General features: G+C 41.2%; 1 protein-coding gene across 3 annotated transcripts in view; it reads left to right on the top strand.

The window, feature by feature from the left end:
* The window catches only part of INIP (INTS3 and NABP interacting protein), a 63,479-nt gene extending 43,437 nt beyond the window's left edge, over positions 1-20,042 (top strand). For 2 of the 3 annotated variants that reach the window (XM_017886746.1, XM_017886745.1), the window contains 3 exons: positions 8,807-8,909; positions 14,662-14,752; positions 16,333-20,042. In XM_017886746.1, the coding sequence (XP_017742235.1) occupies positions 8,807-8,909; positions 14,662-14,752; positions 16,333-16,428 (290 nt within the window). In that variant the 3' untranslated portion in view covers positions 16,429-20,042. The remainder of the gene's footprint in view (positions 1-8,806; positions 8,910-14,661; positions 14,753-16,332) is intronic. The other variant, XM_017886747.1, reaches the window with a different exon arrangement.
* Positions 20,043-20,550: the final 508 nt, after the last annotated feature.

The following is a 20,550-nucleotide window of genomic DNA, read 5'->3' on the forward strand; positions in this document are numbered from 1 at the left end:
TGAAGGTACCACTGCCAGGAGTGCTTCCTCTCACCCCTTTTCACTCGCTGGCAAAGTTCTTGCCAAGTAAAATGAGAGGAGGAGGGAGTAGAATGAATTTCATTTAAAGCTCAACCTAGTTCAGAAATGTTAAACAAAACCAGAGCAATTGAATATTCTTCTGATATCTTCCAGTATTTTTATTGAATTCATTTTCTTCCACTAAAAAAAAAAAAATACAAACAATATCGAATCAAGCTATCCTGTCAGCTTGGTGTTATATTTGAAAATCATTTGTCAAATTATAGTTACATCATACTCTCAGGACTTACACATTTTTCGTCTGGGGACAGTGGCTCATGCCTGTAATCCCAGCACTTTGGGAGGCCCCGAGCAGAAGGATCACTTGAGGTTAGGAGTTCAAGACTAGCCTGGCCAACACAGTGAGACCCTGTATTTATGAAAAATAAACAAATTAGCTGGGCATGGTGGCATGTTCCTCCTGTAGTCCTAGCTACTTGAGAGGCTGAGGTGGGAGGATCGCTTGAGCTCAGGAGGTCAAGGCTGCAGTGAGCTGTGATGGTGCCACTGCACTCCAGCCTGGGTGAAGGAGCAAGACCCTCCCTCTAAAACTAACTAAATGGATAAATAATTTTTTAGTACTTGTAAGAATTACTCTTCAAATTTCATAGTATTACATTTTAAAGTGTTTTTAAAATTCGCGGCCAGGCACAATGGCTCATGCCTGTAATCCCAGTACTTTGGGAGGCCGAGGTGGGCAGATCACGAGGTCAAGAGATCAAGACCACCCTGGCCAACATGTTGAAACCCTGTCTCTACTAAAAATACAAAAATTAGCTGGGCGTGGTGGCACGTGCCTGTAGTCCCAGCTACTTGGGAGGCTGAGACAGGAGAATCACTTAAACCTGGGAGGCAGAGGTTGCAGTGAGCCAAGATCGTGCCACTGCACTCCAGCCTGGCGACAGAGCAAGACTCCATCTTGAGCACAACTCCGTTGTGCTCCTATTCATATGAACATTATCGATCAGATTATCTTTATATAGGGTTTTTAATGCTTTTTTCATTGTTGACTGTACTTCATATCATTTTTATGTATGTATAATTACAGTGACCCCAAAATATTTTTGTGTGAACAAGTTAATCGAGGGAAATTGATACTGCTATAAACAACAGATCAGGATTTTCCAATATGGCCATTTATTTTGCTCATGACAAAATTTAGACATTATCAGATTTTAAAAATTGCTTTTCAAGACTATGTGTGCTTTTCAAGAATTTTGTGTGTGTGTGTGTGTGTATTTTTTTTTGAGACAGTCTCACTCTGTTGCCCAGGCTGTAGTGCAGTGGCACAGTCCAGTCATGGCTAACTGCAGCCTTGAACTCCTAGGTTCAAGCAATCCTCCTGCCTCATCCTCCCAAGTAGTTGGGACTGTAGGCACACACCATTATGCACTGCTAAATTCAAAAAATAATTTTTTTTTTTTTATACAGACAAGGTCTCGCTGTGTTGCCCAGGCTGATCTTGAACTCCTGGCCTCAGGTGATCTTCCTGCCTCATCTTCCCAAAGCACAATGTGAGCCACCTGGCCCTATTTTATATTTATAGTATCTCTAAATCGCTAAAAAGAGGGAACCACATAATTATCTTCTAAGAATGTAGTAGCCTCCACTAAGAAAGAACAAGTCTTGTGCTATAGTTGACAATAAGCATGTGCAATTTGTATATACAAATGGGAGAGTACCAATTTCCCTTGGAAAACATTTTTCACTTTACAAAGAACTCACCTTTGGATTCCTCTAAATGACACATTCCAGTATACTTAAACATGTCTTTCCATAATTATCTTACCTTAATTCGTATTACATAACTTTTAGGGAAACGTCTGTTGTATAAAATCAGTAATACCTGTGTTTTACATCTTTCCATTTGATTATTGTGAGAGCATGAGTTGTTTGCTTATTTGGATAACAGGCTCACTATGAGGTAGTAAATAGAGCAATATATGAGAACAACATAACTCTCCTTAGTGGACTGCTTTTATTTTTATTTTCATTTTTTGAGACAGAGTTTCGCTTTGTTGCCCAGGCTGGAGTGCAGTGGTACGATCTTAGCTCACTGCAACCTCTACCTCCCAGTTCAAGCAATTCTTGTGTCTCAGCCTCCTGAGTAGCTGGGATTACAGGTGCCTGCTACCACGCCTGGCTGATTTTTTGTGTTTTAGCAGAGATGGGGTTTCATCATGTTGCCCAGGCTGGTCTCGTGAGTTGAGACTTATGGTTTATGATGGGCACTGTCATTAGAGAGAGGTCTCTGCATCTATAAAGAGGTTTTTTAATAGTTGGAAGATACTTTATTATGCACTTTATTTGTATAATACCTAATTTATAAGTCTTTTTGAAGATTGCCCTGATAAAATGGGAGAGAAATTGTCATTCAGTTGTTTGGGTAGTGGTTGAAGAAAAGATCTAAAGCTGTGGTTTGTGAACTATACACCATGGCATCCTAGGACCCCATGGAGAAATCCCAGAGGCCTCACGGAAAATTGTTTTGAAAGCAAACACAAAACTACCTATATTAGTTGGACACCACATGAAGTAGTTTGAGATAGTTTACAGTTTCAACAGTGCACTCTATTCTTTTCAGTGACATCATATCTTTGTGAAGTTAGGTTTTTAGCAATTGCTTTGATAACCAACAAGTACTGTGTGAAAATCAGTGTGGAACAGGGAATGAGGATTGGTGGTGTCTGAACTGATTCTAAGGTTTGAAAAGTGATACAATGCCCAGGCACACATCCATTAGTAAGTAACTGTGGTTATTTAAAAATGAAATTAAATATTTTTTATTTCACATTATGTGCATTATTTTTTTAAACAACGACAAGATGTTAGGACACAAATACTAGGTTGGACCTGACTATTTACTAAACAGAATGGTTATGTATTTGTTGGCCTGGGGTGTCATGCAAACATTACTGAGATACTAAGGCACACTGTGAATTAAGAAATTCTGGGACCCTCTGGTTTAAAGTAATTAGACTACCCAATCAGAATTCACATAGCTGACCAAGTCATTGATACCAAGTGGAAAGGTACATGCAACTGAAATTTCTCATGGATAAAGTTTTTAAAGTTGCCACACCATTCTACTTGTTTAATATTACGTGACAAACATCTGTACAGTAATCCCCCCTTACCCAGGGGAATATGTTCCAAAACCCCAGTAGATGCCTGAAATCACAGATGGTACTGAATTCTTTATATACTACATTTTTTCCTATACATACATACCCATGATAAAGTTTATAAATTAGACACAGTAAGAGACGAACAACAATAACAATAAAATTAACAATTATAACAATATACTGCAATAAAGGTTTCGCGAATGTGGTCTCTCTCTCTCTCTCTCTCCCCCTCTCTGTCTCTCAGAATATCTTACTGTGCTACCCTGACCTATTTTTGTGCTGTGGTTGACCACAGGTAGCTGAAACCGTGAATATGGGCTGACTACGTTTTAAATTTAATTCTGATTACTACTAAAGAGAAAGAATCTTTTTTAAAATTTTGTTATTATTTCCTTAGAGACAGGGTCTTACTCTGTCGCACAGGCCAGAGTGCAGTGGCATATCATAGCTCATTCCAGTGAGCCCAAGTGATCCTCCTGCCTCAGCCTCCTGAGTCACCGGGACTACAGGCATGTAGCACCACACCTAATTTAAACACTTTTTTTTTTTTTTTGAGATAGGGTCTTGCTATGTTGTCCAGGTCGATCTCGAACTCCTGTCCTCAAGTGATCCTCCTGCCTTGACCTGCCAAAGTGCTGAGATTACAGGTGTGAACCACTGAACCTGGCCCATTTTTAAATAAAAATAATAATCCAAATAAGAAATAATTTCCTAAAAGATGTCTCAGGTATTAAGACACCTAGAAATTCAGAAAATCAATGAAAAGAATACTGTAGCCTGGAATTCAAACATTATTGAAGTCTGAAGAACAATTCCCTTCTCTATGTCTGTTTCTGGAGGGAAAGAAGGCTATTATATGAGAGTCACTGTGGTATTCTAAAATATGACAAAGAGGCAGACCATTTTTCTGCTCCTCAAGATAGTTATCTGACCAGCTTTGTTAAAACTGGGAATCTCGGCCGGGCGCGGTGGCTCAAGCCTGTAATCCCAGCACTTTGGGAGGCCGAGACGGGCGGATCACGAGGTCAGGAGATCGAGACCATCCTGGCGAACACGGTGAAACCCCGTCTCTACTAAAATACAAAAAAACTAGCCGGGCGAGGTGGCGGGCGCCTGTAGTCCCAGCTACTTGGGAGGCTGAGGCAGGAGAATGGCGTGAACTCGGGAGGCGGAGCTTGCAGTGAGCTGAGATCCGGCCACTGCACTCCAGCCCGGGCGACAGAGTGAGACTCCATCTCAAAAAAAAAAAAAAAAAAAAAAAAAAAAAAAAAAACTGGGAATCTCTTAACTCCATTTTGGTTTGAAGCAAGATATTAACATTGAAATACATAGTTGCACACCAAATGGCAGTGGGGTCAGGGCTGGGGTACACTTTTATTTCTGCTCCCAATTTTCCATCCCTGCCAGATAGTTGTTATTTCTGGTTCTAGCTGTTATTTCTGATTCTCTGTATCAGTGGACTTGTAATTATATATTGCTTTGCTAATTATGTTTCCTTAACATTATTTTGACAAAGTTTCAGTTATTATTTACATAAGGCACCTTTTACCATCATATTGCCATACACAGGCATAAATATCACAAATATTAAGATAGTTGAGGTTTTGAGAGCAGCAGACATTTGGGGAAAATTATGGAACCTTCATGTGTTTGAGCTGGAAAGAGCCTTTCAGGACTACTTTAATCATTTCTTTTTTTTTTTTTTTTTGAGACAGAGTCTCACTCTGTTACCCAGGCTGAAGTGCAGCGGTGTAATCTCGGCTCACTGAAACCTCCACCTCCCAGGTTCATGCCATTCTCCTGCCTCAGCCTCCCAAGTAGCTGGAATTACAGGCACCCGCCACCACGCCCGGCTAATGTTTTGTATTTTTAGTAGAGATGGGGTTTCACAGTGTTAGCCAGGATGGCTTTGATCTCCTGACCTCATGATCCACCCGCCTTGGCCTCCTAAAGTGCTGGGATTTCAGGCGTGAACCACCATACCTGGCCTACTTTAATCATTCCATTTAACATGAATTAATTTGCCTGTTTTGGGATACTTTGAGCAAACTGTCCTAAGCAAATAACAACTGTTTATGGAAGGATTTCCATAGGTAATGATGTTTTCTTAAGTCTGATATGAGACTGGAAGGAATTTTTCATTGATTGAAACTTTAGTATTTCCTACTTCTGTTCTGTCTCATTTCTTCTTACTGAATCCTAAATTGAGATAGAAGAATACCTTCTTACTGTCCTTTCAGAAATAACCAATTGTGTAAGGAATACATTCTTGGAATTTGGTTGTTGTGATACCAAGATATAATAAGAAACACATATTTGGTCATTGACCATGGTTCCTAACATAGAGCTTCTAAAACTCATAATTTCCTGAGTAGTAGGGGTACTAGGAGAATGTTTCATTCTGATATTTGTTTTTGTTTTGTTTTAAGTGACAGGGTCTTGCTCTGTTGACCATGCTGGAGTGTTAAAGGCACGATCATGGCTCACGGCAGCCTCTACTTCATGGGCTCAAGCAATCTTCCTGCCTCAGCCTCCCAAGTAGCTAGACTACAGGCACATGCCACCAAGCCTGGGTAATTTTTAAATTTTTTGTAGAGACAAGGTCTTGCAGAACCATTCTGTTTAGTACATAGTCAGGTCCAAACAACCTAGTAAGTATTTATGTCCTAACATCTTGTTGTTGTTTTAAGTTGCCCAGGCTAGTCTTGAACTCCTGGCCTCAAGTGATCCTCCCACTTTGGCCTCCCAAAATGCTGGGATTACAGCCACCCTGCCTTGCGCTGATATTTGTCCTTTAACCCATTTCCTAACACAGAGCTCTGAAGACCTTTGTGATTTCCTGGGTGATGGGAGCATCTTTTGTTCTAATGCGATGACTCTTTATGGGCCCCGGATGGAGGCTGGTTGCCAGGGAAACCAACCCTATAATTTGAGGGTTGGAACTTTCAGACCCACCTACTGACCTCCGGGGAAGGGAGAGGGACTGAGGTTGAGCTGATCACAAATGGCCAATGATTTAATCAATCATGCCTGTGTAATGGAGCCTCCATAAAACCACAAAAGGACAAGGTTCAGATGAGCTTCTGGATAGCTGAACATGTGAAGGTGCTTGAAAGATGGTGTGCCAGAGAGTACTGAGGCTCTGTATTCCTTCCCATGTGCCTGGCCCAATGCATCTCTCCATCTGGCTATTCATCTCTAACATTTGTAATACCCTTTACTAATAAACTAGTGAATGTAAGTAAAGTATTTCCCTGAGTTCTGTAAGCCACGGTAGCAAATTAACCAAATCCAAGGAGTGAGTCATGGGGGCCCCCAGTTTATAGCCAGTCAGAGGCATAGGTGACAACCTACTGCATATTTGCCACTGGCATCTGAAGTGGCGAGCAGTCTTGTAGAACTGAGCCTCAGCTTGTGGGATCCAACACTATCTCTAGGTAGATAGTGTCAGAATTGAATTACAGGACACTCAGCTGGTGCCCACTAAAGAATTGCTTGGTGTCAGAAGTTTTGTGTTGAATGAGAGTAACATTTCCAAAAACAGTTTGTTTTTTCCTCTGTCTCTCAAAGCTGTATTAAGTCTTTCGTTGAGTAGAAGACTTCTCCCGAGACATGCCTGTCTGTAAGACTGGGTGGAGCAGGTCATGACGTGCAGCATGGAAAGGCCCTGCAGAGCTTCTTCCACCAGAAGATTAAGCTCTAAGAGATCAGGCAGGAAAAGGGGATTGGAGTTAGGATGAGAGTACATGACCAGTACCCTGGAAGGCTTAGAAAACTCTCTTCAGAAAGACCACAATGAGCTGAGCTCAGTTGCTCACACCTACAATCCTAGCACTTTGTGAGACTGAGGTGGGAGGATCGCTCGAGCCCAGGAGTTCAAGAGCAGCCTGGGCAACATGGTGAAACCTGTCTCTACAAAAAAAATACAAAAATTAGTAGGGCATGCTGGCTCACACCTGTTGTCTTAGCAACTTGGGAGACTGACGCAGGAGGAACGCTGGAGCCCAGGAGGTTGAGGCTTCAGTGAGATATGATCACACCACTGCACTCCAGCCTGGGCTACAGAGCAAGACCCTGTCTTAATACATTCTGGCATGTCTTCTTTTTTCTTTCTTTCTTTTTTTTTTTTAATGAATTATCTTATCCAAATAGAGGGAGTCTGCTATTACTAGAGTTTGATGACATAGCATGAGTGGGCAGAGAGGGGAAAATGGGAGATGATAGAAATGAACGTGCCAGAGATATATTTTGCCCAGAGTCCTGGCCACAGACAGTACGCTAATGCCTGATTGATGAACAGATTTAGCTGAAAACACTGCAAAAGGAGTATGAATACTCCTTGTACAGCCTACACCATCCCTAGCCAGTCTCTGCTCCTCTCCCAAGGAGAGGAAAAAGTTTGCATCCTACCACCTAATTCTTCCTCTTTATAATCAGTATAAAATTCTTAGAATCCTTCACGTGGGTACCCTTAGGAGTACCTAGGTCTGCTCTGCCTGAAAAATGTGCTTTCTTCCCACATTCATTCTTCTGGCCTAATGATTCCAGTCTCCTGAGCCATCATCGTCCTTATCTTTTTTTTTTTTTTTTTTTCCTGTAGTTCTGTTTTCCAGTCCTTTAATCTTTTTGTTTTTCTAAATGAGGGATCAGAAACTCAAATGCTTACAGATAATGTAAACAAGGTGATAAGGACTGTAATGAGCTGGAGAGTGCCCAGCTAAAGGGGACGACTATTTCTTAGTTCAGGTGAATTGTTGCCATGGGGGCATGTACATCACTTGTTGCCAGATCTTGAGATATATTTCAAGAGAAGCTAGAAATCTGAGAAATTAGTGTACAGTTTCTCAATGTTTACATGTTAGTATTTAATTCTGATTTTAAAAACATAGCTAGGGGTTGCTCCTGGACCATAACGTGGCAGCCTCTACCCTATATCTTATGTAAGTTTGAAGCTGAAAATCCAGCCCAGTATAAAGTATTGATAAAGGCCATATCTCTTTGTATCCTGTCAGTTACACTCCATTTCTTTCTCAGAATTGCTTTCTGGTCAGTTGAAATTCTTTGACATGTTCCTTGAAAAATTGTCCATCATATCTGAATGGAAGCAGTTGAGAAAAAGAAATATTTTGATCTGAGTGTGTTTACTGTTTTTTCTCCCATGAAAAAGGCATGCATAAAGAGGCTTCAAATAGAGGACGACGAACATCTGCCTTCCCAAAGATTGACTCTGCAGGATAGAGACTGCACAGGCCTCTGCAGCATTTGCAGCCTCAAAGATTTTGTTAAAAAGCAAATGCTGTAACTTATACCTTGGTAGATTAAAATTCTTTAGAACTCAGTCTTAAAAGTCCTCAGCTACACTTTAAATATAATATGATATTATATTCTGTTTAAGTATTCATGAATGATGCTGTTAAAGTTGCTGGGAAGTAGGCAGGAGGGAAGAAGTAACCATTTAGGGAAAGTACTTGCTGGTGAATTCATTATCATGTTAGAGAATAGGAATTTTGCTTTCTTGGTTCTAGATGGCTTAGGTTTATAAAAATAGGTCTAAAATGTTTCTTATTACTCTCTCTTTCTTTCTCCCCTTTCTCCTATTCCCCTCTTTTTTTTTTTAGGTTTTCAAAACAAAAATAGAGTTGCAATCTTGGCAGAACTGGACAAAGAGAAAAGAAAACTACTTATGCAGAACCAGTCTTCAACAAATCATCCTGGAGCTAGGTATTGACACTATAATGTGGTTTTTTGTTGTTTGTTTGTTTTTGTTTTTGTTTTTTGAGACGGAGTCTCACCCTGTCCCCCAGGCTGGAGTGCAATGGTGCAATCTTGGCTCACTGCAACCTCTGCCTCCCGGGTTCTAGTGATTCTCCTGCCTCAGCCTCCCAAGTAGCTGGGATTACATGCACCTGCCACCACGCCCAGCGAATTTTTGTATTTTTAGTAGAGATGGGGTTTCACCATGTTGGTCAGGCTGGTCTCGAACTCCTGACCTCAGGTGATCCACCCGCCTCGGTCTCCCAAAGTGCTGGGATTACAGGCATGACCCACTGTGCCTGGCCTATAATGTGGTTTTTATATTCAGTGATACACAAAATTTCTTGGACCAAATAAATTGGCTGGCAGTGATTTTTTTCTTTAACACTGCTATCTATTCATTGTGTTTTATTTCTATAGGGGAGGCTAAACTTTACCTGTGCCCAACTTAGTTCTTATTGGGAGGGACCTCTGTAACAAAAGACAGATTAACCAGAGAAAAACAAATTTATGATTGCATGCAGCACACGTCACAAGGAAGAAACCTTAATGCAAAGTAACTCAAAATTGTGGCTTAGAACTCTACTTATATAGCATCTTCAACAAAGAACAATAAATATAGCACAAACGAAAGGGATTTTAGGCTTCCAGGGGTGGGAAACTGAGAAGGTAAATACATGGAGAAAACAAATGGAGTAAGGCTTGTTGGCAGAGTCCTCTGCTGCTGTCCCTAGGCTAAGAGTCTACAGTTGTCTCCAGTAAAGGAGAAGTTATATCCTATCTTTAGGCAGAAACTGGGGAGGGGTGAGAGAGAGCTTTTCCTCCGTTTGCTGCTGCCTTTTATTTTTATTTTTAAGCAACCCTATTAACTGAGCTGCTTCTTAATTGCTTTCAGCTCAAAAATAATTTTATATCAAAGAAGCATATTTTAGGTGACATATTCTGGTTCCCTTCATTTCCTAGTCAGACTTTTAACAATTAAACTATTTAGTTGATTAAATTGTAAACATTTTAACAAGAATATTTAATTTTCCCTATAGCCTTCAGACTCTTTTTTTTTTTTTTTTTTTTTTTTGAGACAGGGTCTTACTTTGTCACCTAGACTGGAGTGTAGTAGCACAATCATAGCTCACTACATCCTTAGTCTCCTGGGCTCAGTGATCCCCCTGAGTATCTCACACTACAGGCGCACCCTACCACACCTGGCTAATTTTTGTTTTTTAGTAGAGACAAGTGAGGTCTTGTGTTGCCCAGGCTGGTCTCAAACTCCTGGCCTCAAGTGATCTTCCTGCCTCGGCCTCCCAAAGTGCTGGGATTACAAGCGTTAGCCACTGCACTTAGCCCTTATAGCTTTTTTTTTTTTTTTTTAAGAGTTTTTATGGTTTTTTATTACTGCAATTGCTGCTGGTGGTCACCTTTTTAATCATTCTGCAAAGTAGGTCAAATTTAGGTAGCTTGATGATCTTTATTATAGGTATTCAGTCTCTGCCATATTTAGTATCTTCCCTCAGATCCATTATCGCCAGGCATGGTGGCCACACCTGTAATCCCAGCACTTTGGGAGGCTAAGGCGGGCGGATCACTTGAGCCTAGTAGCCCGAGAGCAGCTTAATGAGCAGCAGGGTAATGTGGCAAGACCCATCTCTACAAAAAATACAATAAATTAGCTAGGCATGGTGGTGCGTGCCTGTAGTCCCAGCTACCTGGGAGGCTGGGGTGGGAAGATCACCTGAGCCTGGGAGGTTAGGACTGCAACGAGCTGTGATTGCACCACTGCACTCCAGCCTGGATGATACAGTAAGACTCTGTCTAAAAAAAAAAAGAAGATCCATTATCCCCTTCGGCCTCCACCCTCTCTTCTGTCTTTCTCTTAAAGCAATTGTCTGTACTCACCTTTACTTTCTCACTTATTCATGCCTCAACCCACTGCAGTGTGACTTCCAGGCTCTCCATCAAAGAAAATGTTCTTGCCTACGTCACTTGTAACCTTCCTGGGCTAAATCTGGCAGACCAGAGTCCTTTTCTTATCAGACATCTTGGCGTTATTTGACACCACTGATCACTCTCTTTCTTTCTTTCTTTCTTTTTTTTTTTTTTTTTTTTTTTTGAGACAGGGTCTCACTCTGCTGTGCAGGCTGGAATGCAGTGGCACGACCTTGGCTCATTGCATCCTCTGCCTCCTGGGTTCAACTGATTCTCGTGTCTCAGCTTCCCAAGTAGCTGGGATTACAGGCGTGTGCCACCACACCCAGCTAATTTTTGTATTTTTAGTAGAGATAGGGTGTTGCCATGTTGGCTAGGCTGGTCTCAAACTCCTGGCCTCAAGTGATCCGCCCACCTCGCCCTCCCAAAGTTCTGGGATTACAGGCGTGAGCTGCCACACCCAGCCCACTCTCTTTCTTAAAGTACTCTCTTGGCTTCCATTTGCTCACTCTGAGAATATAAAACACAGTAGGAGGAGACTGTCTTGATTTATTTTGTGGACATTTCTCTTATTTGTCCCTTGAATGCTGACAGCCCATCGAATTCTGTTCTAGACCAGGCTTCCTACTCTGCCTCTTTTTGCTGGACAGTTGCATCTTTTCCCACATGCTGTTATGTATGTGCTAGTACGCATTTGCGGCTCTAGTCTGTCTTTTCTTCTAAGCACCACCTCTGCCTCCCAGACGTCTCTACTTTGATGTCCATAGGCATTTCAGATGAGGTATGTCCCAACCTGAACTCATTCTCCCTTCCTGCTCTCCAATCAACTACTGAATATTCTTGTGTGTCCTGTGTCAGTAAATGCTTCAGGCTGCCATCTACTAGTTACAAAGGCAGAAATGTGAACTTCAGTGGTTTACCATTCCTTTCACTTTCATCTCCAAGCATTCACCATTCTCTTGTGATTATACTTTGAAAGGTGTCTCACATCTGTCCATTTTCTTCATTGCTACTGATGCTATCCTGATTCCTGGTCACTCTCATTTCTTGCCTCAATTATTATAACTGCTTCAGATTTCCTGTGGTTTTACGCTTCTTGAACACATTCATCAGTTGTGTCATTTAGCAAGCTTTAATTGGGAAGTAACAGAAATATAACAAAACTGGCATAAACATTAGGGTATCTGTTAACCAGGAGTGTGAAGATAAGGTAGTTCCAGAGTAGCTTAATTCATTAGTGATGCAGCTTCATTCATCTTTCCTTTCTGCTTTACCCCATGGGTCAGTGGCTCCCTCAGGCCAGAATATGGCTGCGGTGGCTTAGGCATCAGCCCGCACTGAGCCACCTGCAGAAGTAAAACCCTGAAAGGTTGCTATGGTGTGTCCCATTTGTAAGAGTGAGGAAAACATTCTCAGAAGCCTTCCTGTAGACACCCATCAAGTCTGGTTGCCCAGATTATGTACCTTTCTCTTGCCTAAACCAGAAACCAGCTAGGGGAATGACACTGTTTTACATCAGTCAAGGTCTACCCCCTGGGGCATGCGCCTGGCCTGCCATGAAGCATGTGACCACTGATAATTGAACCAAGTTTGGGTTCCATCAGCAAGGAGGAAAGGAGATAAACAGCTTTGAGGAGGTGACCAACACTGTCTGCCGCAGTAGTGCAGTAGTCGTCTTTCTGAACTACAGGGTGATAGTTCTTTTTTTTGAGACAGGGTCTCACTCTGTCACCCAGGCTGGAGTGCAGTGACATAATCTCTTGATCTCCCAGGCTTAAGTGATCCTCCCATCTCAGCCTCCCATGTAGCTGGAATCACAGGCACATGCCACCACACCTGTTTAATTTTTTTTTTTTTTTTTTTTTGTAGGATGGGTTTTCACTTTTTTTCCCAGGCTGTTCTTGAACTCCTGGGCTCAAATGATCCTTCTACTTCAGACTCCCAAAGTCCTAGGATAACAGGCATGAGCCACTGTGCCTGGCCAAGAGGGTGATACTTCTGATCATGTCACTTCCCTGCTGCTTAACACTCTTTGGAGGTCTCCTATTACTGTTAGGATAAGGTCTACTTTTTTTTTTTTTTTTTTTTTTTTTTTTTTTTTGAGACGGCGTCTCACTCTAGCCCAGGCTGGAGTGCAGTGTTGTGATCTCAGCTCACTGCAACCTCCGCCTCCCGGGTTCACGCCATTCTCCTGCCTCAGCCTCCCAAGCAGCTGGGACTACAGGTGCCCACCACCACACCCGGCTAATTTTTTTTTTTTTGTTATTTTTAGTAGAGACAGGGTTTCACTGTGTTAGCCAGGATGGTCTCGATCTCCTGACCTTGTGATCCACCCTCCTTGGCCTCCCAAAGTGTTGGGATTACAGGCGTGAGCCACCGCACCCGGCCAGTTCTACATTTTATGACATTTTCCAGACCACTATCCTTCCAATATATTAAGTGTCCTTATTAATTCTCCTGTTATTAATATACATCACACCTCAGCAGGATTGCTGTTATCTGTGAGCCTTGTCCTGCACATACCCCTAGTGCTCAGTACAGAGCTATGCATCTAGTAGCTGCTCTAGAATCTGGTGTCTCTAAGTTTGATTATTTATTCATAATAGTTCTACTTATGTGGAACATGGTTATGATAATTTAAGTTTAATTATTATTATTTATTTATTTATTTTCAGACAGAGTCTTGCTCTGTTACCCAGTCTGGACGCAGTGGTGCAATTTTGGCTCACTGCAACCTCCATCTCCTGGGTTCAAGTGATTCTCCTGCCTCAGCTTCCCGAGTAGCTGGAACTACAGGCATGCGCTACCACGCCTGGCTAATTTTTGTATTTTTAGTAGAGACAGGGTTTCACCATGTTGGCCAGGTTGGTCACGAACAAGTTTAATTATTATACAAACAAAAGGGTATGGTTTTACCATTGACTGATATCATGTGATTTAACTGTTTTTTAAAATAATGTTAATAGAGATCATGATAGATCATGGTATCTCAAATCTGTTTGAAAGTAGGAGACCATAAGTTATAAATTTTAGGCTGGGCATGATGGCTCATGCCTGTAATCCCAGCATTTTGGGAGGCTGAGGCAGGCAGATAGGCAGATCACTTGAGGTCAGGAGTTTGAGACCAGCCTGGCCAACATGACGGTAAAACCCTGTCTCTACTAAAAATACAAAAATCAAATATAGCTGGGTGTGGTGGTGCACGCCTATAGTCCCAGCTACTCGGGAGGCTGAGACATGAGAAGAGCTTAAACCCAGGAGGCAGAGGTTGCAGTGAGCTGAGATCACACCACTGCCCTCTCTCCAAAAAAAAAAAAAAAGATAAATTTTAAAAAAAGATCATTTAAAATCTCAATAAACAACATAGACTTTCTTTATATAAATTCATGAAGATAGTGAGAGAAGGGAAAAGACTTATTCTTGGAGGTCTTTTCACCCCTATAAAGAATATATAATGAAAAGCTGTGATTCAGAAGTAAGGACATGTCTTTAAGAGATTTATTGTATAGCACAGTGACTGTAGTTAATACTACTTGAAAATTGCTAAGAGAATAGATCTTAAATGTTCCACAACCAAAAATGGTAAGTATGTGAGGTGCTGGATATGTTCATTAGCTTGATTTAACCATTTCACAACAAATAGAAATACTAAAACATCACATTGTACACAGGAAGTGTATGCAGTTTTTGTCAAGGATACCTCAATTTAAAAAAAAGAAGATAATTTACTACCATCCAAAAAAACGTAAGGATGTTTCTGCCTTAAGCAGCCGAGTAACCAAGATTCCCATTTTAGCATTGCACTCTCGAGACCCTCTCTTAATAAGGACTTCCGGGATCACGCTGAGCAGCAGCATATCGCAGCCCAACAGAAGGCAGCTTTGCAGGTGAGCGAAGTGTAACTGACATTCTTGCCTCAGTGGAGGTTTCCTGGGTCTCAGAAGCCAGCACACAGTTATTTTATATTTCAGTGGAGCAATATCAATAAAAATGTTCCACACATAATTGCAGTGGTTTGCTGATGTTCAGTCATGCCCAGTGGATTTGAAGGACCAGTGCAGCAGTAATGAAAGTATCTTTTATGGTGTTGACTTGGTCGTGATTGATTCTGTGCGTGTACATGTCAAGGGATTGCTTGTGCACAACAGAGTTTAAAGATATTTGGATGGACAGGAATGATCTTAAAAATTGAACTGGCTAGTTAAATAGTACTTGCATTTTTTTTCAAATCTATCATGTCATCACATCCTTTGATAGTTGTATTAGTTTATTATTGTTGCCTGGATTTTTTTTTTTAATGCTCAGCACAACTGTTGTGCAGGAAATGTTGAAAAGCTAACTCTTCCTATAGGACTAGGAATGTGGTGCTCCATCAGTTAAAAAAATATTCTTCAGAGTAATAAATAGTTTCAGTGTTACAGTCTTATCTTGAATAATTTAAGATTTCCAGAGACTTTGGACAAGACATTTTTTTTTCATAGGCATAATTTAATCACTTGTAGTTTTAAACCTTAGAATCCCAGAATTGGAAGGAACATGATGAAGACCATCTCACTTTATTTTATTTTATTTATCTGTTGTTTAGAGACAGGGTCTCACACTCTGTCACACAGGCTGGAGTGCAGTAGTGCCATCATAGCTCACTGTAACCTCAAACTCCTGGGTTCAAGTAATCTTCTTGCGTCAGCCTCCTAAGTAGCTGGGACTACAGGCACATGCCACTGTGCCTAGCTGATTTTTAAATTTTTTGTAGAGATGGGGTCTCACTGTGTTGCCCAGGCTGGTCTTAAACTCCTGGCCTCAAGTGATCCTCCCACCTCAACCACCTGAAGTGTTGGGATTACAGGTATGAGCCACCATTGCCCAGCCCTCCATTCACTTTAGATGACCTCAAAACAGTCTTTTTTTTTTTTTTTTTAATGACAGAGGGAAGTTACTGGTGGTTTTCTGTTACTTACATTTCAACATTCTCTACCAAATGTTGGTATTTTAATCACCAGTAATCTCACTGCCTTTTCCCCCCTCTCCTTCCCACTACTGCCCTTCTTTCTCAAGTTCCCGGTTTGTTGACCAAGATCAGAGTACTCTGGGGTCTTCGATCCTCCTTTTTCCTCACTGGAAGGAACAAAACAATTCATGTCTTTGAGTCATTTATTGACTGAGGACGATCACAGACAGGGTAGATAGAGAGGATGAGAAATGAGTACTTGGTGTAACTTGTTAACCCAGATTCTGTATTACTGTCCACTTCCTGTCTATTTAAACACAACCAGCAGCAGCAGAACTGATTTTAAAATAAATTCCGTCTCAGCCATAACAAGGAAAAATAAATGAATAAACAAATAAATTTGGTCTCAAGCATTCAGAAAGAATAAGTAATTTTAATGCCTTGGTTGAAGTTCGACTTGATTGAATAATGACTCTGTTCCATAGCTTAATTGCCTTTTTTTTTTTTTATCTTTCCCAGCATGCTCATGCACATTCATCTGGGTACTTCATCACTCAAGACTCTGCATTTGGGAACCTTATTCTTCCTGTTTTACCTCGCCTTGACCCAGAATGAAGAAAATATTTGCGATGGAAAAGTGACTTTGTAATATCAAATGCCAAAGCTACTATCATTCAGTGCTAGATGAACTGTGACTTTCAGAAATTGGGTGAACTTTGATATTTTTTGTTTGTCTGAAAGAAAGGAATGTGTAACTGAAAGCAGAAAGAAGAGTAACCAGGATGGTGAGAGCTGTGGAAGCTATATTATTCAAGGAATTGATTATGTACTGTGACTGCAACTTTTTTGTCATGCTGTTTAACTCTCAATCAGACTCTGAATTGGATGGTCACAAAATCATTCCCCAACTCCTAGCAAGTTTGACTGAATATATCATGTCCACAGTAGATTTTCAAGAATCATTTATAGTACTTAACTTTAAAGAAACAAGGGTGCTTTTAAAAAATGAACCAATAGGCTTAAATCAATTACATCCATATTTGTTTATAGGATTGCTGTCAGTATACCTTTTGAGTTTATGGTCAACATGTATCATCCTGAAATATTCTTTCTGGACTCATAACTACTTCTACCTTTTTCACTTTAAAACAAAGCCCAAGAATAAATTACTAACCAATCTTAACCATCTTTTATAAACATATGCTCTTATAAATGTTGTGACTAAATGCAATTAAAAATAATAGGAAATGTGGTGGTTTTTTAATTTGTACATCCTCTTATTTAGTGTTACCACACAGATGATGGAGTTTGTGTGGCTCTATTTTCCATTTTTGTTCCAACTGAAAACTATTGACTGGGCGCGGTGGCTCACGCCTGTAATCCCAGCACTTTGGGAGGCCGAGGCGGGCAGATCACTTGAGGTCAGGAGTTTGAGACCAGCCTGGCCGACATGGTGAAACCCTGTCTCTACTAAAAAATCTAAAGAATTAGCCAGGCGTGGTGGCGCGCATCTGTAATCCCAGCTACTCGGGAGGCTAAGGCAGGAGAATCTCTTGAACCTGGGAGGCAGGGGTTGCAGTGAACTGAAATGGCGTCACTGCACTGCAGCCTGGGTGACAGTGAGACTTTGTCTCAAAGAAAAAAAGAAAAAAAACTTATTATGCAAGTCAAGCTCCTTTTTAATTACTTTAAGTAGGAAGGGGTTATGTTAAGAAAGTCTCTCAACATGACCCATCTTTAGCAGTATCTAGGGTGTTTGTTTATGCAGTCCCACTACCCTACCCTAGTCCTACAGAATTAGAATCTGATTCAAAATAAAGTCTGAAAACCATGAGATAGAGAATTCTATGAAATATCTTGTACAAATTTTCATGATATATTTATACACTCATGGGTTTGTAGATCCCTAAAACTTAGAGGTCATTTAGCTAAAATCTACATTTTTTAAACTTTTAATAGGATTGAAATGATATTTTACACTGTATCACAGATAGAGTATTTTATATAACTTTTTGTAACTGACCTCATCTTGGCCTTGAGTTCCATCCTCTCTGGTGGTAGGGTAAAACTGAAAATTCCAGTTTGGGTAAATATTTAGTGAAAGTTCTACTTTCTTTTCAGAGAGTTTGTTCCCTGCCTTCTTCCTTAGATATTTTCAAACACACAGCCCCATCCTACTCAAACCAAGTGAAGCAAGGGTGGACAATTCTAGAATTGGCTGTGCCATGTAGGTTTTTTTTGAGAATTTGAACTGATTTCCTTCATTTTGATGAGGTGGCAACTGTCCCCATTGTAATGGTTACCATTGCAGCGAGGATAGCCTTACTTCTGCGGCACAGAGTTCCTCAGGGGGCCTCTGGCTCCTGTCCTTCCTCAGGTCCGTCCAACTACTCCTTGGGCCTCCTTATGGCAGCCCTCATTGTCTTTGGTTAATTTCACTAGGTTTCTGTTCTCTGTGATCTACAACACAACTGACATGGTTCTAAATCTGTCTCTAGGGAGATAACACATTAGTATATTTTCTATACTATTGAAGCCTCTACCTAATGTATGACTTATGTAGCTCAGGTAAAGAGATCTTTTTACCAGTGGTATCCTTTCTAGTCTGTTAGCCTTTTAAATAGATGTGGCCTAAATCCTGTAGTCCTGGCTAGGAAGCACTTCTCTCCACCCCTCTGCTTTGAGTCACAAACTCAATTCAATTTCCTATGTATTTATTAATACTTACAGAGAAAGCAGATAGAGCACTGTGCTTTGGGGGACACAAAGGTGACTGGCACCTGCTCTTTTAGGAAGTCACCGTGCAGAGGATCCTATTCTGGTATACCAATAGTTATAAAGCAAGCCACAGCCTGGGCAACGTAGCGAGATCCCTGTCTCTACTAAAACTTAAAAAAAAAAAAAAATTGGCTAGGTGCATGTGTAGAGTCCCAGCCACTCGGGAGGCTGAGGTGGGAGGATCGCTTGAGCCTGGGAAGTTGAGGCTGCAGTGGGCCATGATCGCACAACTGCACTGCAGCCTTGGCAACAGAGTGAGGCCCTGTCTCTAAATCAGTCAAGTGAGCCAGAATGCAGTAGTGGCCTGAGAGAGGCATCCTGGAACGTAGCGCGGTCTCGCTAGGCTTAAAAGTATTCATGTGATTTTACTTGACAAGGGAAGGAAGAGCTACTCTATGTGCAGAGCAAGGTTTCAGAATGAGAAGAGAAGAGCAGGCACCGCAGAGGGTGAGGGAAAGGGCAGCAGTGGCCTGGGAAGCCCTCAGGTCGAGTTCAGCATTGCTTCCCTCAGATTATGGGTGAATTTGAGGAACTCAGTTAATATCTTTGCATGCTCCTCCCTCCGTAGGATACGACCAGCACGTGTTCTGCCTGTGTCAGAAATTGCCTGGACCAGTAGTTTTCAAAGTGCAAGCCTCAACCCATTACTGAGTTGAGAAGCCAACTTAATGGTTTAACAGGATGTGTCCAGCATTTTTTCTGAAAAAATCAGAAACATCTGAGTGTACTGCATGTAGAAATAGGTGGTTTTGCCTCATGAATATTCTGTTTCTGTGTGTTCATATATGTGTATATTTTACTTTGTACTTTGTTGGTTTTTTAGGAGACGGTCTTGCTCTGTTGTCCAGGCTGGAGTGCAGTGGTATAATCATAGCTCACTGCAAGACTCCTTGAATCCCTGGGCTCAAGCAGTCCTCCATCCTTAGCCTCCCACGTAGCTGGGACTACAGGCACATGCCACCATGCCCAGCTAATTTTTTTTTTTTTTAAATTTTTGTAGAGACAGTGTCTTGCTATGTTGCCCAGGCTGGTCTTGAACTCTTGGCCTCAAGCAGTCCTCTCAATCCTCCCACCTTGGCCTCCTAAAGTGCTGAGATTACAGGTGTGAGCCACTGCACCTGGCTTACTTTTTTTGTCTATTGTCTGTTCCACTAGTATGTAAAGTCTTAGAGGGCAAGAATTTTTGTTTATTTCCTTCTCTTCCTCCATTCCTTTCTTCCTCTTCTACTTCGTTCACTACTGTATTCCACGTAAAATATATCTGGCATATAGTAGGTGTTCAATATGTTGAAGGAATGAAAGAAGTTATATGACTTGAGTTGCAATATAAAATATATATTTTTTTTACTGTGAGTTACGGCAAAAAAAGTTTTGAAAGCTGCTTCTAAATAATGCAGATGTCAGTGCTTTGTATGACCCTGGAATAAAAACTGAAATGACTTAGTGATTTCAAAGGCATATTTGTTTTCCTGAGCAATCTATAAGCTGTCTCATTAAGTTGTCTCAGTTATTTGCTTGGTTTCGGCAATAGAAGCTCAGCCTTTATATGTGGTTAAAGCCTCTTGAGGCATGGGATTTGGCAAATATGGTTACATGGAGAATAGAAGATAACGAGAGAGTATCAATTCATTAGTGCAGTCGAATCCCTCTCCTAGAATCCCATCAGCGAGCACAAGTACCATTTAAACGGCATTAAATGCAGCAAGTATTTGCTGAGCACTTTTCTTATTCACCTCTATATCCATGGTGACTTCTACACAGTCGATACCCACTGTTCTTTTTTAAAGAGATGGGGTCTCACTGTGTTGCCCAGGCTGGACACTGGGCTCAAGTGATCCTCCCACCTCAGCTTCCCAAGTAGCTGTGACTATAGGTGTGTGCCACCATCCTCAGCCACAGGCTTTTTTTTTTTTTTAACAGGGTCTCACTCTGTTGCCCAGACTGGAGTGCAATGGCAGC

This window comes from Rhinopithecus bieti, unplaced genomic scaffold (genome assembly GCF_001698545.2).
Source record: "Rhinopithecus bieti isolate Rb0 unplaced genomic scaffold, ASM169854v2 scaffold_16175, whole genome shotgun sequence".
Lineage (NCBI taxonomy): Eukaryota > Metazoa > Chordata > Mammalia > Primates > Cercopithecidae > Rhinopithecus > Rhinopithecus bieti.